Here is a 21993-nt window from a genome sequence, read left to right on the forward strand (position 1 = left end):
GACTGCTTCTTAGAGCAGCTAGTTATGGAACCCTCAAGGGGAGAGGCAATTCTTGATTTAGTCCTAAGTGGCACACACTGTCTGGTCCAAGATCTGACTATAACTGAACCACTTGTAATAGCGAGCACAAAGTAATTAAATTTAACATCCTTGTAGGGGGGGAAATACCAAAGAAACCCACCACAGTAGCATTTAACTTCAGAAAGGGGAACTACACAAAAAGGAGGAAGCTAGTTAAATGGAAATGAAAAAGAATAGTCACAAGAGTGAAATGCCTGCAGGCTGGATGGAAACTTTTTAAAAATACCATAATAGAGGCTCAAACTATATGCCTACGCCAAATGAAAAAAACAGTAAGAGGACCAAAAAAAATGCCACCATGGCTGAGCAACAAAGTGAAAGAGGTGCTTAGAGACAAAAAGGCATCCTTTAAAAATTAGAAGTCAAATTTTACTGCAGAAAATAGAAAGGAGTATAAACTCGCGCAAGTCAAGTGTAAAAATATAATTAAGCCAGCCAAAAAAGAATTTGAAGAGCACTAGCAAAAGATAGGTTTCAGAGTAACGGCCGTGTTAGTCTGTATTCGCAAAAAGAAAAGGAGTACTTGTGGCACCTTAGAGACTAACCAATTTATTTGAGCATGAGCTTTCGTGAGCTACAGCTCACTTCATCGGATGCAACATCCATGAATGGATGCATCCGATGAAGTGAGCTGTAGCTCACGAAAGCTCATGCTCAAATAAATTGGTTAGTCTCTAAGGTGCCACAAGTACTCCTTTTCTTTTAGCAAAAGATACTAAGGCCTGATCTATATTACACAGTTAGCTTGACATAAGGCAGCTTACATCAACCTGATTATGTCAGTGTGCACACTACAGCCTTGTCTTGCTGATGTAAGTGCCCTACTACACCGATGTAACTCCACCTCCATGAGGGGTGTAGGGCTTATGTTGGTGTAGATAGGGTGACACAGTGTCTGTGTTGACAAGACAGCCAACAGCTGATCTGTCTATTTCACAGCTCTATGCTCCATGTCAGAGCCCAGCTGCCCCCAGCTCCCCACTTCCAGCCAAGCTGCTGCTCAGAAGCTCCCCACTCAGGGAGCCGAGAAGCCCAGGCAGCTGCTCCCGGTTGGGAGCGGGTAGGTGAGAGCTGGGGGGTGGAGACAGCTGGGCTCCCAGTGGGCAGCTGCGCAGAGGGCTCTCAGGGCCCTAGACTGCCCCCCTTCAGTTGGTGAGGATGCGCACGACTGTCCGAAGGAGGGTAGTGTGGACATCAGCCACCACAGTAATTACTGTGGTGGCTGTAAATTAACCTAACATAGGTTGACTTAGGGCTGTAGTGTAGACCTGCCCTAATACTAACAGCAAAGTGTGTTGTGTTGTTTTTTTTTAAGTACATCAGAAGCAGGTGATCCAGTGGTTATAGTGTATTTGGACCTTCAAGAAGTCTTTGACAAGGTCCCACACCAAAGGCACTTAAGCAAAATAAACAGTCATGGGATAAGAAGGAAGGTCCTCTCACTGATAGTAATTGGTTAAAAATACTAAACACAGAGTAGGAATAAGAACAGCCACACTGGGTCAGACCAAAGCTCCATCTAGCCCAGTGTCCTGTTGGCCAACAGTGGCCAGTGCCAGGTGCCCCAGAGGGAATGAACAGAACAGGGAATCATCAAGTGATCCATCCCCTGTCGCCCATTCCCAGCTTCTGGCAAACAGAGGCAAAGGACACCATCCCTGCCTATCCTGGCTAATAGCCATTGATGGACCTATCATCTATGAATTTATCTAGTTCTTTTTTGAACCCTGTTATAGTCTTGGCCTTCACAACATCCTCTGACAAGGAGTTCCACAGGTTGATTGGGTGTTGGGTGAAAAAAATACTTCCTTTTGTTTGTTTTAAACCTGCTGCTGAAAAACTGGGTTCAAAAAAGAATTTGATAAGTTCATGGAGCATAAGTACATTAACGACTATTAGCGAAGATGATTAGGGATGCAGCCCTATGTCTGGGTGTTCCTAAACTTCTGACTGCCAGAACTGGGACTGGAAAACAGGGGATGGATCACTCAATAATTGCCCTGTTCTGTTCATTCCTTCGGAAGCATCTGGCGCTGGATACTGTTGAAAGAGAGGATACGGGGCTAGAGGGACCATTGATCTGACCTAGTATGGCCATTCTTCTGCTCTTAGACATAGAAACTTTGATGTGGTGCCTTTAGGAGCAACAGACTCTGGAAGGTTCAGTTCTGGTGGTGTGGAAGATGGCTTTATCTAACCCGTGTCACTTCGTCATCAATCTACAATGGTCAGGCATGATGAAAATCCAAACTCGCCTTTCTAGCGTCATAAGCAGCAATAAACAAACCTTTGCCCTGCAATAAGACAATCATCATTGATACCATTGGATACCGTTCTGATAGCTATCTGAGGAATAGTGGGAAAGAGATAGCGATGACCCCTTTTTAGGAAAAAAAAAAAAAAAAAAGTTGATCAATGCAGTTGGATTATGTGCCTTTTTACCCCCTTCCCCTTTGTTTTAGGTGAAGGAGTTACTGGTGGACTGCTTGAGAAAAGTAGCTCAGCCATTTCTTGATCGGAACAGTGCTAACGCTCCGCCCAAGGATGTGACAGTGAAGAGCCGGTTGGGGCTAGGGCTGATCAGTGTTGTATTGGGTGAATGCTATGAACTTCCAACAAACAAAGAGGACCTGAGTCGAGTATGCAGCCTTCTGTGTTTGGAGCAGAAGCCACAAGAAATCCTACTCCAGGAAATGAATCATAACAAGGCAGTGTTTTCAGTGGTTTCTTAGTAGGTATTTTATTAGTTTTGGGGTGTGTAAGGTGAGGGTGTGGCATTTAGTGGATGTGTGGAATGACTAAACTTATGAAAATACTTTTAAGCAGAGGCAGCTTTTAACTATGTATATTTGTCTTGCACTTTTCTTATCTGGATTGGATGGAACTGAAGTGTGTATCAGTCAGCAAGGTATGCAGAACTGTCATGCTGTGGTATTTTTAATAAAAACATAAACTAGCTTGCTAATTCCCTCAGAGTTTTTATAAATTCTCTCATTCAGCATGGGGCTTTTTTGTGTGTGGAAGATGTTTTGGGGGCATGAGGAAGTTGGAGAGGGAGGATCTGAGATAGAGTGGCTATATGCATTGATAACCACAATGGCATGCCCAACTCCCAAATCCACCCAGAGTTTGGTTGCAGAATGGAGGAAATTTGGCACAGACTAAAATCGTTTTACAGATGGCCTGAAGATGGTATGGAAGTTTGTTTGTTTACCATTTGATTACATTCTCGGGTGCTGTATTCTCCCTCTTCCCATTTCTCAGCATTTGTTGTCTGTGAAAGTCCTTTGATGATTAGTCGAAAGACTCATTTATTTCTTCTTAACTGCCTTCTGCAGAATGGTATACTCAACCACTGTCTTCAGACATTTCCATCTAAGGAGCATGCTATCCCAGTGCCTTCAAGCTGGCACTTACTGTATGAGATGTTTCAAATAGTTATAGTGATCACAGATGTGTGTAGTAAAACCTTGCCTCTGTTTTTCAGTTGTAATATTGGGACAGGAGGCGTCAGTTTCCACAACTATAGTCCCATCAGCAGATTTTGTGAAGTGAGAGACAAGGTTACAGCTGCTTTCCAGTCCTTCACTTGTACGCCCCTTCTGAGGAGGTGGTTGCAAGCTGCTGTAATAAAATGTCATTTGTAAATATGTACTTGCTCAGGCAGCACCCCTGAGATTTTTACTTTTGTGCCCAAAACTGTGTGACAAACACATTTACTAGCCATTCCTAACATGGATGATCTCTTATCCATTCTAGCATGAAACCATACTTGAGCCGCTTGTGCCAGAGATGCATCGATGAGCAAGTTGACCAGTGGGTGTGTATCCTTCCTGTTCTGCACTTTTTCACTTCTTCCTCTGACTTTGATGAAGGCATGATGGTGGATAGTCACCTTAAATCTGAAGAGATCTGGGCAGGACTGGAAGGTCTTCTATTCATTGAGTTCAGGAAGAAACAGGAGGAGTCTTATAAAAAGTGAGTTTTCCAGAGTTACTTAGTTTTTGAAGTGCTTTATAACTGATGATGTCCCCGTTGCTTAAAACTCTTGGCTGCTTAGCTCAGTTAGCTAAACAATTTACTACATCACCATCAGTGGTTTGGGGTATATGAATACATCTTTTATTCTTATTAATGTTTTAGGCTGAAAGTCCACGAGTGCACCTTACCATATGGGGAATATAGAAGAAGGCAGAGTATCTGCATTGCGTGCATGCGTTGAACTGAATGCTGTAAGCTTGGTGACTGTGATATGTAATTGTGCATGTGTGGAGAAATCCCGATTTTTTTTCCTAGGTTCTTCTGTCAAGGTTGCTTTAAATCTCATGTGACCGAAACATAACCCATTAGATAGATGTCTTAATTTCTCAGAGGATTTCTTTCTTAGTGCTTAACTCAAGCATCACAAATGTACATTCTTAACAATTTCAGATACTTTTTGATGAGCTCTAATTAAATAAAGAGGCTTAAAAGAAAGAAAACGGTGCATGAGTCATTTTGACACGTGTAAGATGTTGAATGTAGCTGCAGTGCATGCTGGAATTATGTGTTTTCTGGGGTTTTTTTAGTGCTGCGAGCAAAAGCATGGTGTCTTACAGTGCATAATAGTGTAAAGAGGGTGCTGCTGATGTGAAATTTCCAAGGAAGGGCAGGAGGAGCTGCACTCCATCCTGTCAAGGGGATGAACATGGCACTATCCCTGTTAAATTGGGTGCCATAGTGGTCAATCCAGGCTCTGAGCAGACTTTCCCTGCTAGTGTGAAAAGTTAAATGCTGTTTAAAATGTCTTTCATGTAAACCACTAGTAGCCAGATTCTGTCTCCCCCTCCCTCCTTCAGGCCCTTTATATTGCTCTAGTGCAATAAAGGAGTGAGAAGGGCCCCCAAGGGAATTCCTTGGTGCGGGAGGAATATGGGACTGATGTATGCAGCCCAGGGCTGCAGTCCTTTTTCAGCTCCCAGCATAGGGGTGTTCCAAGAGTGGGAGCAGGGAATGGCTGGAGCGTTCTGTGCTCCAGCAGTTCTGGGCTGTGGAGCAGCCCATAAGCATTCAATAAGGCTGCCATAGGTTAGAGCAGTTTCCCAGGGTCCCAGCGCAGAATCTGGCCCAAATATAAAAGCACCTATTTTTGGAGAGAGAGAGAGAGAGTGTGTGTGTGTGTATGTTTATGAATAGTATGTCCTTTTAATTCTCCCTGACATCAGGTTTGAATACAGATGGCACCAGAGTCCAAAGGAGATGTCTCTTTTTGTTAGTTTTCCGTGTGCTGTCCCAGTCTTCTGTATAATTCACAGCCCTCCTCCCCCATTTTTCTTTCTGTTCAGCAGGGCCCTACTGCAGCTGATGAAAGGAAAGAAGCACTTGATGGAAGTAGACAGAACACTGGTCAGGTCGTGGATCAGCTTGCTGCCTCTGGAGGACTTGGCAGAATTTTTGACTGTATTATCTGTTGAGCTGTTGGACTGTCTTCTAGGAATTTATCACAGGTTGCAGAACACCAAGATTACATTGCGCAGTTCGGAGGTTTGTCTTCTGACTATTTTAACCAAGTAATGGTAAAGTCAATGGTATCAGTAAGAGTTGGGTGCCTAATCTGTTTAGGAGCTTTTGAAAATCTCACTAGGCAGCTATTTTCAACTTTTGGCACCTAAATATCTTTGAAAATCTGCCCCAACTGCTTTATTGGGAGTCATTTCTGGCTTATATGGACTGGGACATAAAAGGGTTGGAGAAGATTATTTTCTTAAAGTATTGAATTTCCCCTCCAGGCCTTATGATTTGAATTGGGTACTGAGAATCTAGCTAGAGTGTGGAACAAATCAATTTTTGATATATTATTCTGCATCTGTCTGAAAAATGTTGATCTGTAGTTCAAATGGATATATGTTGCTCACTCTAAGATTGGTAATTTTTGCATTTGACATGCCACCTTTTGGTGTGTGGTTTTTATTTATTTTTATTCCATGTCAGTACTGATTACAGTAGATCTGTATTCATATAAAACAGGACAGTGGATAAGCTAGTGTAGAAAACTTACATTTACAGATGTAAATGATGCAGTGTTTATGCAAATCTATTTAGCCTTGGCAGAAATCGTAATAATCTGGACCTTCTCTGGAGTTGCAAAATGCCTGAGAATATGGCTGCAATTTGTGAATATTAATTTGCATGATTTTTTAAAATGATTGTTGCAGAAACCACTGAAGTTAGGGATAGTACCTATGTACAACTTTTCATTTTGTAGTTCTCAGAATGCTTTGCAGGTGGGGAAACTGAGGCACGGAGAGGGGGAAATGATAAAAGCTTCTAAAAACCTGACTTTTGAGGAAAATTTTAAAAACTGAGCATGTTTAGCCTTGAGAAAAGAATCCTGAGGAACAACTTGATAATAGTCTTCCAATATGTCAAGGGCTGTTATAAAGAGGACAGTGCTCAATTGTTCTCCATGTCCACTGAAGGTAGGACAAGTAGTTTTGGGCTTAATCTTCAGCAAGGGAGATTTGGGTTTGATATTAGGAAAAACTTGCTAACTATAAGGGCAATTGAGCTCTGGAACAGGCTCCCAAGGGGGGTTGTGGAGTCCCCGTCATTGGAAGCTTTTAAAACCAAGTTGGACAGACCCCTGTCAGGGATGGTCTAGGTGTTCTTGGTCCTGCCACAGTGCAGGGGGCTGGACTCGATGACTTCCTGAGGTCCCTCCCAGCCCTACATTTCTATGATTCTATTCTACGAAGTGACTTGTCCAAGGTCAGCCAGCAGGCCAGGGGCAGCACCAGCAATGGAGCTCAGGTCTCGGCAGTCCCAGTCCAGTGCTGTAACCTCTAGCCCATACTGCCTCGGGTGCATTCCTGCCCCTGCTATGTAATTCAGAGGAAAAGATGAAGTTTATTGTCACACATTTGAAAAGGTTAATGAAAACTGCTGAATCTACTTCTTCCTCCTGTTGGATTTACCTTATGGGTGTAATTCAAAAGTCAGGGGCCAACATTTTCAGAAGTGATGATTAATCTTGGGTGGCTCAGTTTTTGTATGCTGAACATGAAAAACCTAAAGGGACCTGGTTTGCAGAAGGTGGATGTTTAGAATGTTCTGAAAACCAGGCCCCTTCAAGGTTTCTGAAATTGGGCACTATGATTACTGAAAATCCCACCAGGATTTTTAATGTTATGTATTGTGTCCGTGATAATTTGGATTAAAATGAAGCCCTTAAACCTATATCTTTTCTCTATATTTTCTGCGTTTACAGTTGTCTGGGCCAATTTTAGGACGATTGCTAATGCTGTGGTTTAATTTTTGTGTCTTGCTTTCCCAGACAATAGAGAAACTTTTAGAAACGCTGTTGCATGTCCTGGATCGTAATCAGCACAGGTAAATGAAAGGCTTCAGTGCACTCTTCTTAAAGCCTAATTCCCCTTTTGTCTTTGACACTGAACTATGCCTCGCCTGCGAAGTGAGGTTCTATCTGACCTAACCGTAAGTTGTCCATAAACCCCCCTGGTTCTTTTGATTTTTTTTTTTTTTTTTTTTTTTTTTTTTTTAAATTCTCCTTCTCTTTTGATAACGTGAAAGGATTTGAAATGCCCTTGTGCTTCAGAAATGCTACAGTGAGAAATTTGTTTCATTTCTTTATTCTCCTTAATTAGGATGCTGCAAGTGAACTCTTGGAAATCCTGCTTGCATATCTGCCTAAAACTTCATCAGATGATTTGCCTGAGAACAAAAGAGTTAAAATATTACAAGTTACCTGCTACTAATGCTGAGATCATTTCAAGGATTTCTAGATTAGAACCTTTGGATGTGAGTGCTAGATAAATAATAGTATTTGTTGTTTAGAATAGATGTGGGACGGTGGCTGTATTTTTGTATTGTTTTCTAGAGCTCATTTTGATTGATGTAAATTGTCTCTACTAAAAAAAAAAAAAGCCAAAAACCTGTAATAAAACTACTTTCCAGAATGACATACAACCATGTAATTACTTTGATTCTTCTGACCTTTTTAAAATAGTACCTATTCTTCTGAGATACATCTGCATAATTTTGTTTTTGAAGTATAAACTACTGTACTTAAGGTCTAGTTTTATACTTCTGTAGCTTTTTTTCTCTAAAATATCACTTTCTAAACTGCCTTGTAATCCATATCACTTCACTATATAGATGTTTATATAATTTATTTTTATGTCGCTTTATGAGCCTTGGTTTCATTCTCCCAGTCTAGTTAAGGACATTGCAGAGGTAGTCTCATAGTGTGATTTCTTTTTCACTTTTTCTCCCCATCCCATGCTGTCACCTAAGTTCCGTCAGACCAAGGAAGGAGACCAGTGAGCACTCTCGAACATGGATCTTCCAATCCTCCTCTCTCTTGTACTCCACAAGCAACAGGGTTTTGTTGCTTGGGTGGTGCTTTAAAGTGTTATGTTTTAGACCTATAATGCATTATGTTTAAACCAGAGGTATATTGCTCTGCTGCTTAGAATAGTTGTTTTTTCTTTCCTGTATAACAGGGTTCAAGAGACGAAACCATGCAGAAGATTCCAGTGGTAGAAGTGCTCCAAAGAGCTCTGTCAGCCACCAAAAGCTGGTTTCGGGAGGTGTTAAAGCAGTACTTACTGCAAGGACATACCGATTCATTTGTGACATTCAGGTTTCCTGATGAACTTACGGTTTGTGTTCTTGAATGTAGCACTTTGGTACATCCCTCCCTAGACGACACATTGGGTTACGTTGGTTAGTTACACCAACTTTTTGGTGGGTGCGACTGGTGCATCATTGAGAGGGTATAGAGCAGTGGCATCCAAACTTTTCAGCCTGAGGGCTGAAGGTATGCTTTCAGAAATGTCAAGGGGCACCAATCAGTACTTGGGGCCAGATTCTCTCCTTGGTGCACTCAGTGCTGCTCCAGGAAGCAAAAGCTACCCACAGTTAGCCCAGATGGGAATCCCTCTGGCATGAGGGAATTCTCTGGTCACAGAGCCAGTTTGATCTGCTTCCTGCCTCTCCTCAGAAGAGGCGTGTCTGAGGCAGGGAGAAGGAGAAGCTAGACTGTGTTGTGCTCTGGCTATTCTCAGGTGGCTTATGGTGTCTAGGGAACGCTTGTCCGCTGGCACAGGTTAGAGCAGCTCCCCACGCTTCCCTAACCAGAGCTGTGGCAGAGAATTGGGAAGTTGTAACTGGGTGCTGCTTTGGTTTCTCTTCTTCCCCTCTACTGGGCTGTCCTGAGTGGCTCTGTGGGAGAGGGCAGCCATGCTGGGTGCTCTCTAGCCTCTTTCAAAACTATTCAAGCTCCTATCTTGCTCTCTTGGGGCATCCCACAGCCTTTCAGGTGAACAAACAACAGAGCAACAAGTTACAGCCCCCTGATTTTTTGCCCTTGACAACAGTCAGCTTCAGCTACAGTAGGGAAGGGACAGCAGCTGTTCAGAACATGCCTGGCTCCCACCAGAGCTGTTTCAGGAGAAGTAGGGTCCCCTGCCTCCTCCGTGCTGTGATGAGACTGACTCAGACTCTTACGTTTAAAAATGGTAGGATGCAGCTGAGGGAGCATAGACTCAATTCATAATCAAATAAAACTTCCTTAAGAGTTGCCTTGGAGGGCCACAGGTTGGACATTACTGGTATAGAAGATGAGTGACCTTTTCTAATCACTCTGATTTCTTTCCCGGATTGCTTTTAGTTTTGATTGCACTCTGTGTTCATTTTTATTTTTTAGGTATGGAACCAGTTTGTGAGGATAAGCTTTCCTGATGAATGCTTCACTGAGGAGTGGAAGAAAACTTTACTTTCAGTTCTGGAAGGGAGAATTAAACAGGTACCAAGAAACTGGAGATTTCATTCATTACACATGCGTGTCTCTAAAGCTCAAGGGATAATAGCTAGAACCTATTGAACCAACCCTTGCATATTGCTACTAGAACCTAAATGGACTTAAAACATTCGGCTCTTTGCATTGGCTTGTTCGTATGACTATAACCACTTCTGTTATAAACAACATTTCTAAAGGGTCTATGAAACTGGGCATAAACTTTTGCTATGGTGTCGTCCTGATCTCTCCTGTATTTCTGCTGTCTCATCTCTAGCAGTGGCTAGTAGCTGGTGGTTCAAAGAAAACTGGAAAATTTGGACAGGCTAAATATTTTATTTAGTTCTGTCAAAATGAGGTGTAAAATATTTTTGTATCTACCATTATTATTGTTGTTGTTGTTGTTTATTATTTTATTTGTGTAATGGTAGCACATAGGAGCCCTGTTGTGCTAGACACTGTAAAGAGCCATACCGGGAGGAAGAGACAGTCCCTGGTCTGAAAAATTTACTATCTAAACCAGTAAGATCACTACGCTAGGCAGGAAGTGATGGCTGCAGTTTTCTTATACTCGTCATGGCGTTCTGAGAGTTCATGGTTAGAAATATTTCTGTTAGTAGTAGTTTAAAAATAAGTTGTAATTACAAGGGACATTTCCAGCCCACCTGTTGACCAACTTGCGTGACTCTGTGTGGGCTAGGATGAGCTGGTTCCTGGCTTTAATATTAATTTTAAAACTCCAGAGAATTTACAGTCAGCATTTTGTGTGACTACTGAACACCAAAAGCTGTTTGTTCTTGTAAGCTAAGCTTCCCACAAAACTGAAACTTGATTTAATTTTTTGTTTGTTCCTGTACTGTTGGGGTCCTCAATGCTACTTTTCCACTAAGAGGCTCCTTCCTGCAGTTTTCAGAAATGTCAAGTTTAATTAAAAATTTTATTTTTAAATTTCTGTTTTTACACGGTGCAGCAGTGGTGTTGTCAGCATGTGAATCTTGTGGGTGCTTCATTGGAAAAAAAAAGGCATTTTTCTCCCAAGCTCCTAAACGCTTAAAACTCAGCACCTGTATGTGGAACTGATACTTACCCAGAAACCTGCTTTGGAGGGATGGAAACAGATTTAATTATTAAATATCAGTATATAGTGAAAATGGCCAAATATTTCTTTCTCTCTCTCTTCATGCCACACCTCTCCACTACCTGTCACGTCTAGCCAAAAGGAAATAGTGCAGTGCTGGTTGCTGCGTTTACTCCTATTGGGAGCAGAGTAAATAAATAATAGAAAATTGACCTTTTCATCTTGTGGGTTTTTTTGGGTTTTTTTTTTTTTTTGGTTTTATTATTATTGCCTCAAAATATTCCCCTCCCTCTTCATGTTTTCAGAGGACACATTCTTAAAACATGAAATCAATGAGAAGTATTTTCTGTTCTTTCCCAACAGGAACGACCAGTTCGACAAATTGCAGCCTACTGCCATCACCACGACAAATTCGAAACACTGGACCATTCAGTTGGCAAATCTTTTGAAAACTGTGCCATGGAAGCAGTTAATGCTGCATGCCAGGTAATATGTGTTCTCTCAAGTGGGAATCTCAGATACAGGTACACCTGAAAACCTCCTGAACGTATGACCTGCTAGCTGTCAGTAGTGTTGGTTGAGACCTAAATAAAATTATACATTGAATTGATGTTTGAACAATTCGTTTAGAAAAGCAAAATGTTGAGAAGAAATCAGGAATGTAAGGGGTTAGTGTGTGCAAAGGGACCAAGGAAGAAATACTTTTAACACCTTCACTGGTGTTTGCCATCACAGCCTCTTTGCCATCCACTGTGCCAGCCACTTGAAAGGCAACATACTTGGAATGTAAGTCAGCAAAGAAGGTGCTTTTTATCCCATACATCCAGGGATCAGAGTTACTACAGAGAATTCTTTCCTGGGTATCTGGCTGGTGAATCTTGCCCATATGCTCAGGGTTTAGCTGATTGCCATATTTGGGGTCGGGAAGGAATTTTCCTCCAGGGCAGATTGGAAGGGGCCCTGGAGGTTTTTCCCCTTCCTCTGTAGCATGGGGCACAGGTCACTTGCTGGAGGATTCTCTGCTCCTTGAAGTCTTTAAACCACGATCTGAGGACTTCAGTAGCTCAGACATAGATGAGAGGCTTTTCGCAGGAGTGGGTGGGTGAGATTCTGTGGCCTGCATTGTGCAGGAGGTCAGACTAGATGATCATAATGGTCCCTTCTGACCTTAATATCTATGAATCTATATCACCCAGCACCCAGCCCTGGAACCCTACTAAATGACACAGCCCTTTATGAATGTGTAAGGCGGACAAATGCCGTTTACTCACATCCTTGTGCATCCCCCATCCCTTTGTGTCTTAAGCAGTCTGAGGGTAATCTGCTTGATCTGGTCTCTTCCTACAACCTGGACAAATTTGGCAAGCTTGTGTCAGCAGTTATCACGAAATCATGGCCAAGCAGCAAGAGTGGGGAACCTATGGATGACTTTGATGAGGTTTTGCATCATCTGCTTGTGTGGTCTGACATCAAGCATATTTTCAACTTCAATGGTACAGTTTTATGTGAAGTTTATATTGGAAGACTGTGAAAGAGATGTTCCCACTCTTTTCTCCATGGTACATAGTAACAAATGGAAGGAGGATTGAGACTGAGTTGATATAATAAATCCTAATAGTTAGAATGGATGTTGGAGAGCAAAAGTTAATGAACTGTCTGAATTTCATAGGAAAACCCTATATGCATAACCAGGAAGTATTCTGTGTTAACCCCAGTGCAGTCTTGTCCGGGATTTGTACTGTAAGAGGGAATCACAGGGTCTATGGATAAAGGAAAATCTACTGTAGTTTCGGTTTTCGAACCGTGGATTTGGGGAGGAGATGAAAATTTGAGACCTTATGGTAAATGAGAAACGGACAAGACAGTTGCTTCAGGTACTGAAGTGGGGCTTTTCTGTTTCTCCCCGGGGATGGCATCCTAGGAATGGGGGTTGGATTTTTGCATTGTGCTGTTTGTCAGTGGACGATGTATCAAGATGTCTCAGTTTAGATCATGGGTATTTGTGGGTGACTAATGAATGATGTATATCGTTAGTATGGTGGTGCTGGTGCAACACAACAAGATTACAGACTTTACAGTTAGGTCATGGTGAAAAGAAGAGCCATAAAGTGTTTTTCTTTTCCATATAGCAATAGTTGTCTCCAAAAGCCCAGAACTAGGAAGGAGGAGGAAAGATTCAGGATTTAAATCCTTTGTTTCTCTGATAGGAGCAGATGGGAAGATCCTGGAACAACTTACTGATGCTGCTAAGAAGTTGACGGCTGTGGCTGGCTCTGTGTTCACAAATGTTGCTGAAAACCTTCTGAATGGAAGTATCCTAGTAAAACGTTTGGAGCTTATTATAAAGCACCAGAAACAGTTTATTTGCATATGGGAATTACGTAAGTGTGCATGCCTGTGTGTTTAAAGGGGGATGGGCTCTAGGCCTACTCTGATAATTCTGGAGGGTGTTTTTATATGGTGCTCCCAGCTCCATGTTTTTCATTACTGATGTGCAGCAGCATCACCTCCTGAAGTGTATCATTTTTGGAGGAGATGAGTACTCTCTTTCTGCCCCACAGTATGAGGTTTTCTTGGTGATTATTGACAATTTTCATTTCAGAGCATAAGCATCTCTCATCCCAAGAGAAAAAGCAGCAGCAGAATGATCTGGAAAAAGTTCTAGTGTGGAGGAGGGAAGAAATAATCTCTCTAAAGAGAGAGAGAAATTGGGTAGGAACCCTTCTGGACATGTGCAGGAAGGTGCAGGCATTTATAAAAGGTATGTTCTTTTGGGGACCACTTTGAAGTGAGATCTTTGAGGGTTTCCAGCAGAGATGATTTTGTCCAGTAATTACTGGATTGGACAAAAAGCGGGGAATGAGACGAGCAACAATTAGGGAGAGGAAGCTGAAAAAAGTCAGTGAAGAAACTTGCAATAGGAAGAGCAGGAGAAGAAGTGTTTTGTGTACTTCATGTTACTAAGGGATTGATACGTCTAGGGATCTAAGAGGTTGATGTTTTGTGGTACTGAATCATTCAGTGTCTGGTCAAGAGAGCTGGAATATGAGAATAGGGTAAAAGAAATTGCAAACTGATGTTTGACTTTCTTTGTTTAAAGTGGATATTGTTGAAGTTGAGGAGAAGTATCACGAAAATCTGGACACAAAAGAACTGTCTGAAGTTGTGGATGTGAGAGAGCTGAACTTTCCCATGGAGGGCACCCAAGAAACATATTACAACCTGAGCCCAGAGTTGAAGAAGGTGGCTGAGATGATGCACAGATACAAGGACAGTCACATCTTCCAGCTCTGCTGGGAGAGGGCAGCCCAAATGATGGTGGAGGAATATGAGGAGTCAGAAGGGCAGATTATTCCTATATTGAATCTTCATGATAAATTATTCTCTCCTTGTTACCATGAATATAAAAGACTGTATAATGAGCTGCAATCCGGAAAGCTCACGTTTGCTGAGGTAGACACTATATTCAACGATTTTACAAGCCATTATGAGCAGATCAGCACTGAGCTTCAGATCATGTGCAAGCTTGATCCAGTAGACAACAGAGCATGGATAGGACAACGGCTTCAGCAAATCCAGCAGTACCATGAACTGCACTTAGCTTTCGACTCTGCTAAGGTCATTGCCAAGGTCAAAGAGGGCTTAAACCTCTCCGGTGACTTCAGAATCCTACAGATGTTATTGAATTTTGTGAGTATTTCACTTTAAACCAACCACTGTTCAGACACTGCTTAGGAAGACGTAAATCTGAACCCCGTTGTAAGTCTTTCTCTGTCTGGCAGGTTTAATGTTTGGCTCCGAACAGCTTTACTGAGGCCATGCACTGTGCAGTCTCCTTTAAAATAATAATAATAATTAATAATATGCTTTGCATAGATCTCAAAGCACTTTACAAAGGTGACTAAGCATTATTATCCCATTTACAGATCAGGTAGGTGAGGTGCACAGAGGTGAAGTGACTTACTCAGAGTAGCACAGGGGCTCAGTGGCAGAGTAACTCAGGTCTGTGGACTCCCAGCCCTGAGTTCCATCTGCTAGACCATAGCTGCCACATGCTGATTAATATCTGATGCTTCTGTTTCAGGTGTGGGAGAGGGGTTCCTCCTTTATTCCCCCACCAGGAGGAAGTTTTATTGACCATTATTAAATTGTGGATTCTTTTTGATCCATATGCTTTGCAGACGGACAGTTTTGAATCCTTTAAGAAAGAAAAATTGGACTCCATCAGCTCCGCTCTGATGCGTGCTAAGGAACGGCTGCAGGGGATCACAGAGCCCCGTCGTAGGTGCCTTGAGGAACTCGCACTCAGGAAGGACTTCATCAACTGGGTCAAAGAGGCTCTGGAAGGTAAAATAAATGTCCTCCTCCTGTTTGCTTTTGGGAATTGGGCAGGAAAAGGCACAAGTGATGGAGGGGTGATGCCATCTTCTCGGGATCTGAGGAGGTCCTGACCCATCTGATAACCATATTAAGCTGAGGTAGAACTGACCTATCTCATACGGCGCTTCCCTTATGTATGTGGGTTTGAAAAGTTCTGGGCAGTGGCCCCCAGAAGATAGAATACACTTTGATACTATTAGAAGGATTTGACGAATGCTGGTACACTGTCTGACACCTGCTGGTTGATGCCACTGCTAGCTATCAGAGATTGCAATGCTGATACACTCAGTGCAGGTTGCTTATTAATTGAGAGAACAAAGACCATCGCTTTTATTTAACAATTATAGGAGTGGCCTCGCTAATTCTCTATCCGTCAGGCCAAGTACTTACCCTTTCCCTCCCCATAAGTAGAGAGTTCTGTTTCCTTCTCTGCTCCACTCCACAGTTTACTCCTATTAGAAAAGAAAGGACCAAGGATGTGGGTAATGTGGAAGGATCACCCAGTGAAGCTATCAGGAGTGAGAGCTTGCAGCAGAAAGCGGAGAGGTCTGCACTGAGATGCTTCTAGGGGATGATTTTATAGACTCCGTGGCTTAAGCATGCTGGCATCTTGTTGCAGAACGAGATGAAACAAAATAGCGTTGAACCCCATTGTCCATTTCCCTAAGATATCAATGAGCTGAAGGTGTTTGTGGACCTGGCCTCCATCTCAGCGGGGGAGAATGACATGGATGTGGATCGCGTGGCTTGTTTCCATGATGCTGTGCTAGGCTACTCCTCCCTGCTGTATGAGCTGAAGCGGGAGTCGGGGTTTGAGGAGTTCATGCAGTGCTTGAAGAAGTTGTGGAAAGCCCTGGAAAGTGATGAGAACCTGCCCAAGAAACTGGTAAATCTCGCAGTACTGATCCCGCAGTTCATCTTGTTACCCTCCAGTTTTATAATACAGCTGGGAGATTGACGTACAAGCTGGCATTCCTACAGGCAGTATATGGGGATGTAGATACAGCTCTTTTAAATACCTGTTATGTTTCTCATTTTAATTAACTGAAGCAAAGTGATCCTGAGCCTAAGGTGCTGCTGTATGCTAATTCATCCCCGTGTACCTATTTACAACAAGAGGCTTTAGAGCAGTGCAGGCTCTTACCTACCATATGAGCTGCAGTTGATAAGACTTGATATTCTTTGGGGTGTAATATAGTCAGAGCCCTTAGCAGTCTGCTCATTGTACGTCCCTGGATGTCAACTTTTAAAAGCTGTGGCACCCTGCATGTTACTGGGGGATTATTCCATGACTGACACCAACTCCCTTCTCCTCCTTCGCCCTTGCTGGCAACTCTGTCACTCATGACCTCTGTTGGACATGCCAGTGTTTAGGATGATCTCACTGTGTGAACTGGCAGACAAAGTGAAGTAATGCATTGGAGTAATCTGAGTTACTTCCCTCTTCTCCCTGTAGTGTGATTCTGCTCGACACCTGGAATGGTTAAAAACAGTGAAAGAGAGCCATGGATCCGTGGAACTGTCATCTTTATCGCTAGCAACTACAATCAACAGCAAAGGAATATACATCATCAGAGCACCGCCAGAGGGCCAGAAGGTGAGACTTCGCTCACCTGCCTGCAGGGTGCAATGTCCCAGTGTTCAAGGCCTTTTTGCCCCATCCGTCTGTCTGTCCATCTATCCTGACTGGCTAGCTTTACAGTGCAGCAGCTAGCAAAGAGCACTAATCCTGCAAAAAGAGTCCAGCTGTCTGGAACAATATTGAAAGAGGTTTTGTCTTGTCTCCAATGCCACTTAAACTGTTTTTGGTGCCAGTTCAGGGAGACCTATTGTGGTAAAACTATTTCCAGCAATAGCTCAATTCCATCATGTAGCAAAGGTTATTGTCTGACAGTAGAAGCAGCAGACAGATCATGTGGGGAGGCTAAAGGCTTTTCCTATCGAGTCCACCCTGTGCCGACAGATTTCTGCTACTGTCCTAAGCTGCTGATCTCTAACACCTGATGCTTTGTTTCCTAGGTAATTGTAGCTCTCTCACCCCCTTGTCCAGCCCCTCTTAGGGTGTAGCACTGCCCTCTGTGTTCCTAGTTACAGGTGGCAAGACAGGAAAGCTCTCCACAGCTGTCCATGAGCATTGTATAATCCAGTGAAGATGAAAATAAAATGTGTTTGCACTAATGATTCGTATTGACTGGCAGGTTTCTCTGGACACTGTCCTGTTCCTCAGCCTCCCGGAGAGCCATGGTGACAGTGAAGAGATGCGACAATACTCCTTGGAGGAGCTCCGGGAGCTGCTGAACAAGCTGATGCTGATGTCAGGAAAGGGAGACCAGGGCATGGAAGTGGAGAAATTTTCTGAGGTCAGGTTTCAATAGCTACTTTCCATGTTCAAGGTGTTTCCTGCTCTCCTGGGGCTGGAGGTTAGACTGGAACCTTACCATGTCAGTTTTTAAACAGTCAATTAACATTAAAAGTTGCAGAGGTGGGACTGACTGCTTCAGGGATTGATAACGGGATACGAAGCCTTTCTCCTCCTCCATTTCTCCTATTTGAATGTGGACCAGGTTGGTGTTTGAACCAGAGGAGTTATCCCCTGTTCTCCAGCCTGTGTGGAGTGAGTTGGCAGGTCTCATTCCAACCTGTAGCAGATAGCTGTCCACGTAACACCTGATCCCCTTGTTGGCTGTTCCAGCAGAGTGGTCAAGGTTTGACTGGGGCCATGGAGACTGAATTCCGGTAATCCCTGCAGGACAGCTGTGAGCCCCATTAGGGCCTTCAGTCTCCAGGACTGTCAATCTAGGCACCTTTCACTAGCTCCCAAATTCTGTCCCTTTCCCTTTTAATTAAAGATAGCCATGTTGATTCACAGCTGGGAAGAAACACCTTAGCCTCAACAGTCCCTGTAAAATCGGTTTCTCACTGTTCTTTGTTGTCCCCCACACAGGTGTTTTCTAATGTCCAGAGACTTGCACTGTCCTTTATAGACCTTTATTCAGCTGGGAACATGCTCTTCCGATCTTGGATTGCCAGCGTGTACTGCTCACCCACAAGTGAGGTGTGCATTAGCATGGACTTCTGTCTGAAACTCGTCGGACAGCTTTTTGGAAAAGGAGACATGATGGCGATGCTCCTGGACCTCTGCAGGGAGATGGAGAAGTTCCTAGAGAAATGGAAATGCTTCATGTCTGAGAAGCGATCTCAGTATTTTTACCTGAATTACTACACCTCTGAGCAGTTGGTTTACCTATGCAGACAACTTGGAACGCGGCAGCCCAGCGAGAATGCCTTAATGATGCTCTCATTCATAAAACATAACTGCACCAGACAGGATGTGCGTATGGCCTCCAAGCACGTGGTGTCTGAAAGATCAAGGAAGAATATTTCTGATCTGCGGGAGCTGCTGTGCAGTGAGAGAGACCTGACTGAACAGCTGCAGCAGGTCTGGGGCTTGTACATAGCGGACATGAGCTCGTTCCTTCCGGGCTGTTGGGATATTAATACTCTCGGCAGTTGTCTGGCCAGTCTGGCTGATTTGGAGAAGGAAAGTGTCACTCGAGTTCTCCCACGAGGCCTGCACGTTGGCAGGCCCAACCTCGTCATCTGCCCTCGCTCCGATGTGCTGACTTCAGCACTGGCCATCTACATGCATAGTCCATGCCAAGCCCTGCCCACTTACGCTGAGGTGCTCTTGTGCACCCCAGAGACTGACTTTGAGCAAGTGGGGCTCTTCCTGCGGCGGTGCCTCACGCCGGGCTGCAAAGGGAAGAAGATTTACACCATGCTCTATGCAGATGAGCTGAGCTACGATGTCAGTTACAGGCTGGAGAAGCTGTTCCAGAACCTATGCAGACAGCTCCACCAGGACAACTACTGCCTCGTGATCCTGTGTGACTGTGAGAGAGAGCACAGCTACATCCCTTCCGTCTTCAGCCAGTACAAAGTGCACATGATCCCCCAGAAGCCACTACGGGACATCCAGATGTACCTTAGGAACCATTACAAAGTCATGCAGCCAGCAGGGTCAGCAGCTTCTGTGTTCAATGACAACATGTGCGTTGGGATCGTGTCCTCCAAAAGAGCCGGAGTAGGTAAGGTGCCCTAGGCCAGTGGTTCTCAACCAGGGATCCAGGTCTCCCTGCGGGGCCGCAAGCAGGTTTTAGGGGGGCCGCCAAGCAGCGCCAGCATTAGACTCGCTGGGGACTAGGGCAGAAAGCCAAAGCCCCACCGCATGGGGCTGAAGACTGGGGCCCTGAGCCCTGCCACTCAGGGCTGAAACAGAAGCCTGAACAGCTTAGCTTCACGGGGGGGGGGCCCAGGCAATTGCCCTGCTTGCTACCCTCTAATGCCAGCCCTGGCTTTTATATGCAGAAAACCAGTAGTTTTGGCACAGGTGGGCCATGGAGTTTTTATAGCCTGTTGAGGTGGGCCTCAGAAAGAAGAAATTTGAGAAGCTCTGCCCTAGGCCACAGAGTCTGCTGTGGTTGTGAGATGCTGAGACTAAAACGTGCAGTCAGGCAAATAAATGTGGTGTGTGTATCTGGATGAGTGTGCAGTTTTAGAGCCTGGTACAGAACACGACAGCTGAGAGGCTGTGTGGGTCTGTCACTGAGACAAGGTGGGAGAGCTGATATCTATTGGACCAACTTCCGTTGGTGAGGGAGACAAGCTTTCGAGCTTACGCTGAGCTCTTCTTTAGGTCTTTCTTTCAGACTTCCGCTGTCATTCTAAAAGCTTTTATGACCTTGTGCTTTAAAACCAGTATGTTTGTGACTTCTGGGTCCTGACCTCTCTCCCAGCATGGGCTTTGCTTTTCTGCATGTACTATAAGCAGTTCAGACTTGTACAGGAGCCCTGTGACGAGGCCTAGGTACTTCCACCCGCCCTCCGGAACATCTGCCTTGGCAGTGCCCTACCCGAGAGACACCGATTAGGATCCGGAATGGAAAACTCCTGCATCCCTCTGAGGAAGTGATCAGAGCCTAGTGGACAAATTTATATCCTTTGGTAAAAACTGGAAACCCAGGGCAGTTCTTTCAGTAGATGCAGCCATGGCTTCACTTGTGGAAGACCTTGGCCTAGATTTCCTGCTGAACGCCTGTCCCTTTATATTGGTGCAGGGGGCTCAAAAGGAGCTGGCAGGCAGTAGGTTCACTGCTGTTATGAAGCCCAGAAATGGCTGGAGAGCCGGCATAGCCAGCTCCAACTCCAGGCTCCCTGCAGCACCCAGGGTAAGGGCTGCACTCCGGCATTCCTGCTATGGCCTCTCGTGGCTGTAGCCAGCTGGGGTAGATTAGAACAGGGGTCAGCAACCTTTGGCATGCAGCCCATCAGGGTAATCCGCTGGTGGGCTGCGAGACATTCTGTTTACGTTGACCATCCGCAGGCACGGCTCCCTGCAGCTGCCAGTGGCCATGGTTCGCCGTTTCCAGCCAGTGGGAGCTGCTGGAAGCGGTACGGGTTACCCTGATGGGCTGCATGCCGAAGGTTGCTGACCTCTGGATTAGAACAATCTCCACATTCTCCCATCTGACTGGGGCTGACGTGGAACCAGCCAAGAATCTAGGAACTGCAACCAACTCCCTCCAGGCCCCCTTTCCCTCAGCTCGCCCAGTGGAAGCTGAGTCAATGGCAATTGATTTGTACCCCAAAAAAGGGGTTTTATGTCCAAAAGCCTACAGGAGAGGAAACTCGAGGACACTTGACATAGATACTTGGAAGCCTGCCTCCCAACTGCCAGTCTTACCTGAGATTATGACTTTTAAAAACAGCCCCATATAACAGAAAATAGTTTATGTAAGTCCTAAAGAAAAGATCATGAATAGCAACATCTCTCTCACCAGACTCCTCAATGGAATCCAGCAAATATGGGCAAAGGCATCATTCCGTGGCAGGAGACAGCTTCAGCTCAGTTCCTGAGCCACCAACAACCACTCCAAGCAAATTCAGGCCTTTCCTCCTCTCAGAATAGATCCTTAGTAAGATAATCAAGGGGCAGACTGGATTTAGGAAGTAGCTGTCCACTTTTTTCCAATGTCAGTCCACCATTTTTCTACATTTTTTTTTTGTTTTCTAGCTCTCACTTATAATTAATATGTCCCCTTTTTTAAAACGATCACAGGAAAATCTCTGTATGTGAAGAGGCTACATGAAAAACTGAAGACAAAACTACATGATAGTAGCGTGCCTCTAAAAACCATCAGGCTGATTGAACCCCACGTGGATGAAAGCAAAGTGCTGAGATCTCTCCTGTCCTTCCTACACTTGCAGTACCAGCAAAAACCCATGATATTCCATTTTGATATCACCTCATCAGTGAGTACCAGCAAAAACCCATGATATTCCATTTTGATATCCCCTCATCACAGCTTCACCTATCATGAAGGGTATTGGATATCTTTCCTTTAAAAGTTTCCTGTCTTTTCTAAGTGAGGTATTTTATTAGGAGATGTTATTTCTAACCAAAAAACAGTTACGCTTAAATATGAGGGGAAAATGTAGGCTTGGAAGGATTAGATTTTGATGGGTAAATGTGGGTAAATGTCTATTTCACCGTACACACACTCAAACTGATGAAGAAATATTTCTACAGTAATAATCAGAATTTACAGATAGGCAAAATAAGGAATCAGCTGCTTGAGAACTTCTTAGAGTCAAAATC

General features: G+C 44.1%; 1 protein-coding gene across 10 annotated transcripts in view; it reads left to right on the forward strand.

Moving 5' to 3' along the window:
• RNF213 (ring finger protein 213) overlaps positions 1-21993 on the forward strand; it is a 93257-nt gene that overhangs the window by 27472 nt on the left and 43792 nt on the right. For 6 of the 10 annotated variants that reach the window (XR_006285635.1, XM_043527638.1, XM_037914625.2 and 3 more), the window contains 18 exons: positions 2544-2812; positions 3841-4059; positions 5406-5604; positions 7394-7449; positions 7725-7878; positions 8583-8741; positions 9788-9886; positions 11319-11441; positions 12262-12448; positions 13163-13336; positions 13558-13716; positions 14056-14645; positions 15137-15302; positions 16004-16221; positions 16792-16932; positions 17534-17695; positions 18280-19423; positions 21454-21647. Coding sequence is in view for 9 of the 10 variants with exons in the window: in XM_043527638.1 (XP_043383573.1) it covers positions 2544-2812; positions 3841-4059; positions 5406-5604; positions 7394-7449; positions 7725-7878; positions 8583-8741; positions 9788-9886; positions 11319-11441; positions 12262-12448; positions 13163-13336; positions 13558-13716; positions 14056-14645; positions 15137-15302; positions 16004-16221; positions 16792-16932; positions 17534-17695; positions 18280-19423; positions 21454-21647 (4413 nt within the window). In the remaining variant the exon portion in view is untranslated. The remainder of the gene's footprint in view (positions 1-2543; positions 2813-3840; positions 4060-5405; positions 5605-7393; positions 7450-7724; positions 7879-8582; positions 8742-9787; positions 9887-11318; positions 11442-12261; positions 12449-13162; positions 13337-13557; positions 13717-14055; positions 14646-15136; positions 15303-16003; positions 16222-16791; positions 16933-17533; positions 17696-18279; positions 19424-21453; positions 21648-21993) is intronic. The other 4 variants (XM_043527633.1, XM_043527637.1, XM_043527634.1 and 1 more) reach the window with 3 other exon arrangements.

This window comes from Chelonia mydas, chromosome 14 (genome assembly GCF_015237465.2).
Source record: "Chelonia mydas isolate rCheMyd1 chromosome 14, rCheMyd1.pri.v2, whole genome shotgun sequence".
Lineage (NCBI taxonomy): Eukaryota > Metazoa > Chordata > Testudines > Cheloniidae > Chelonia > Chelonia mydas.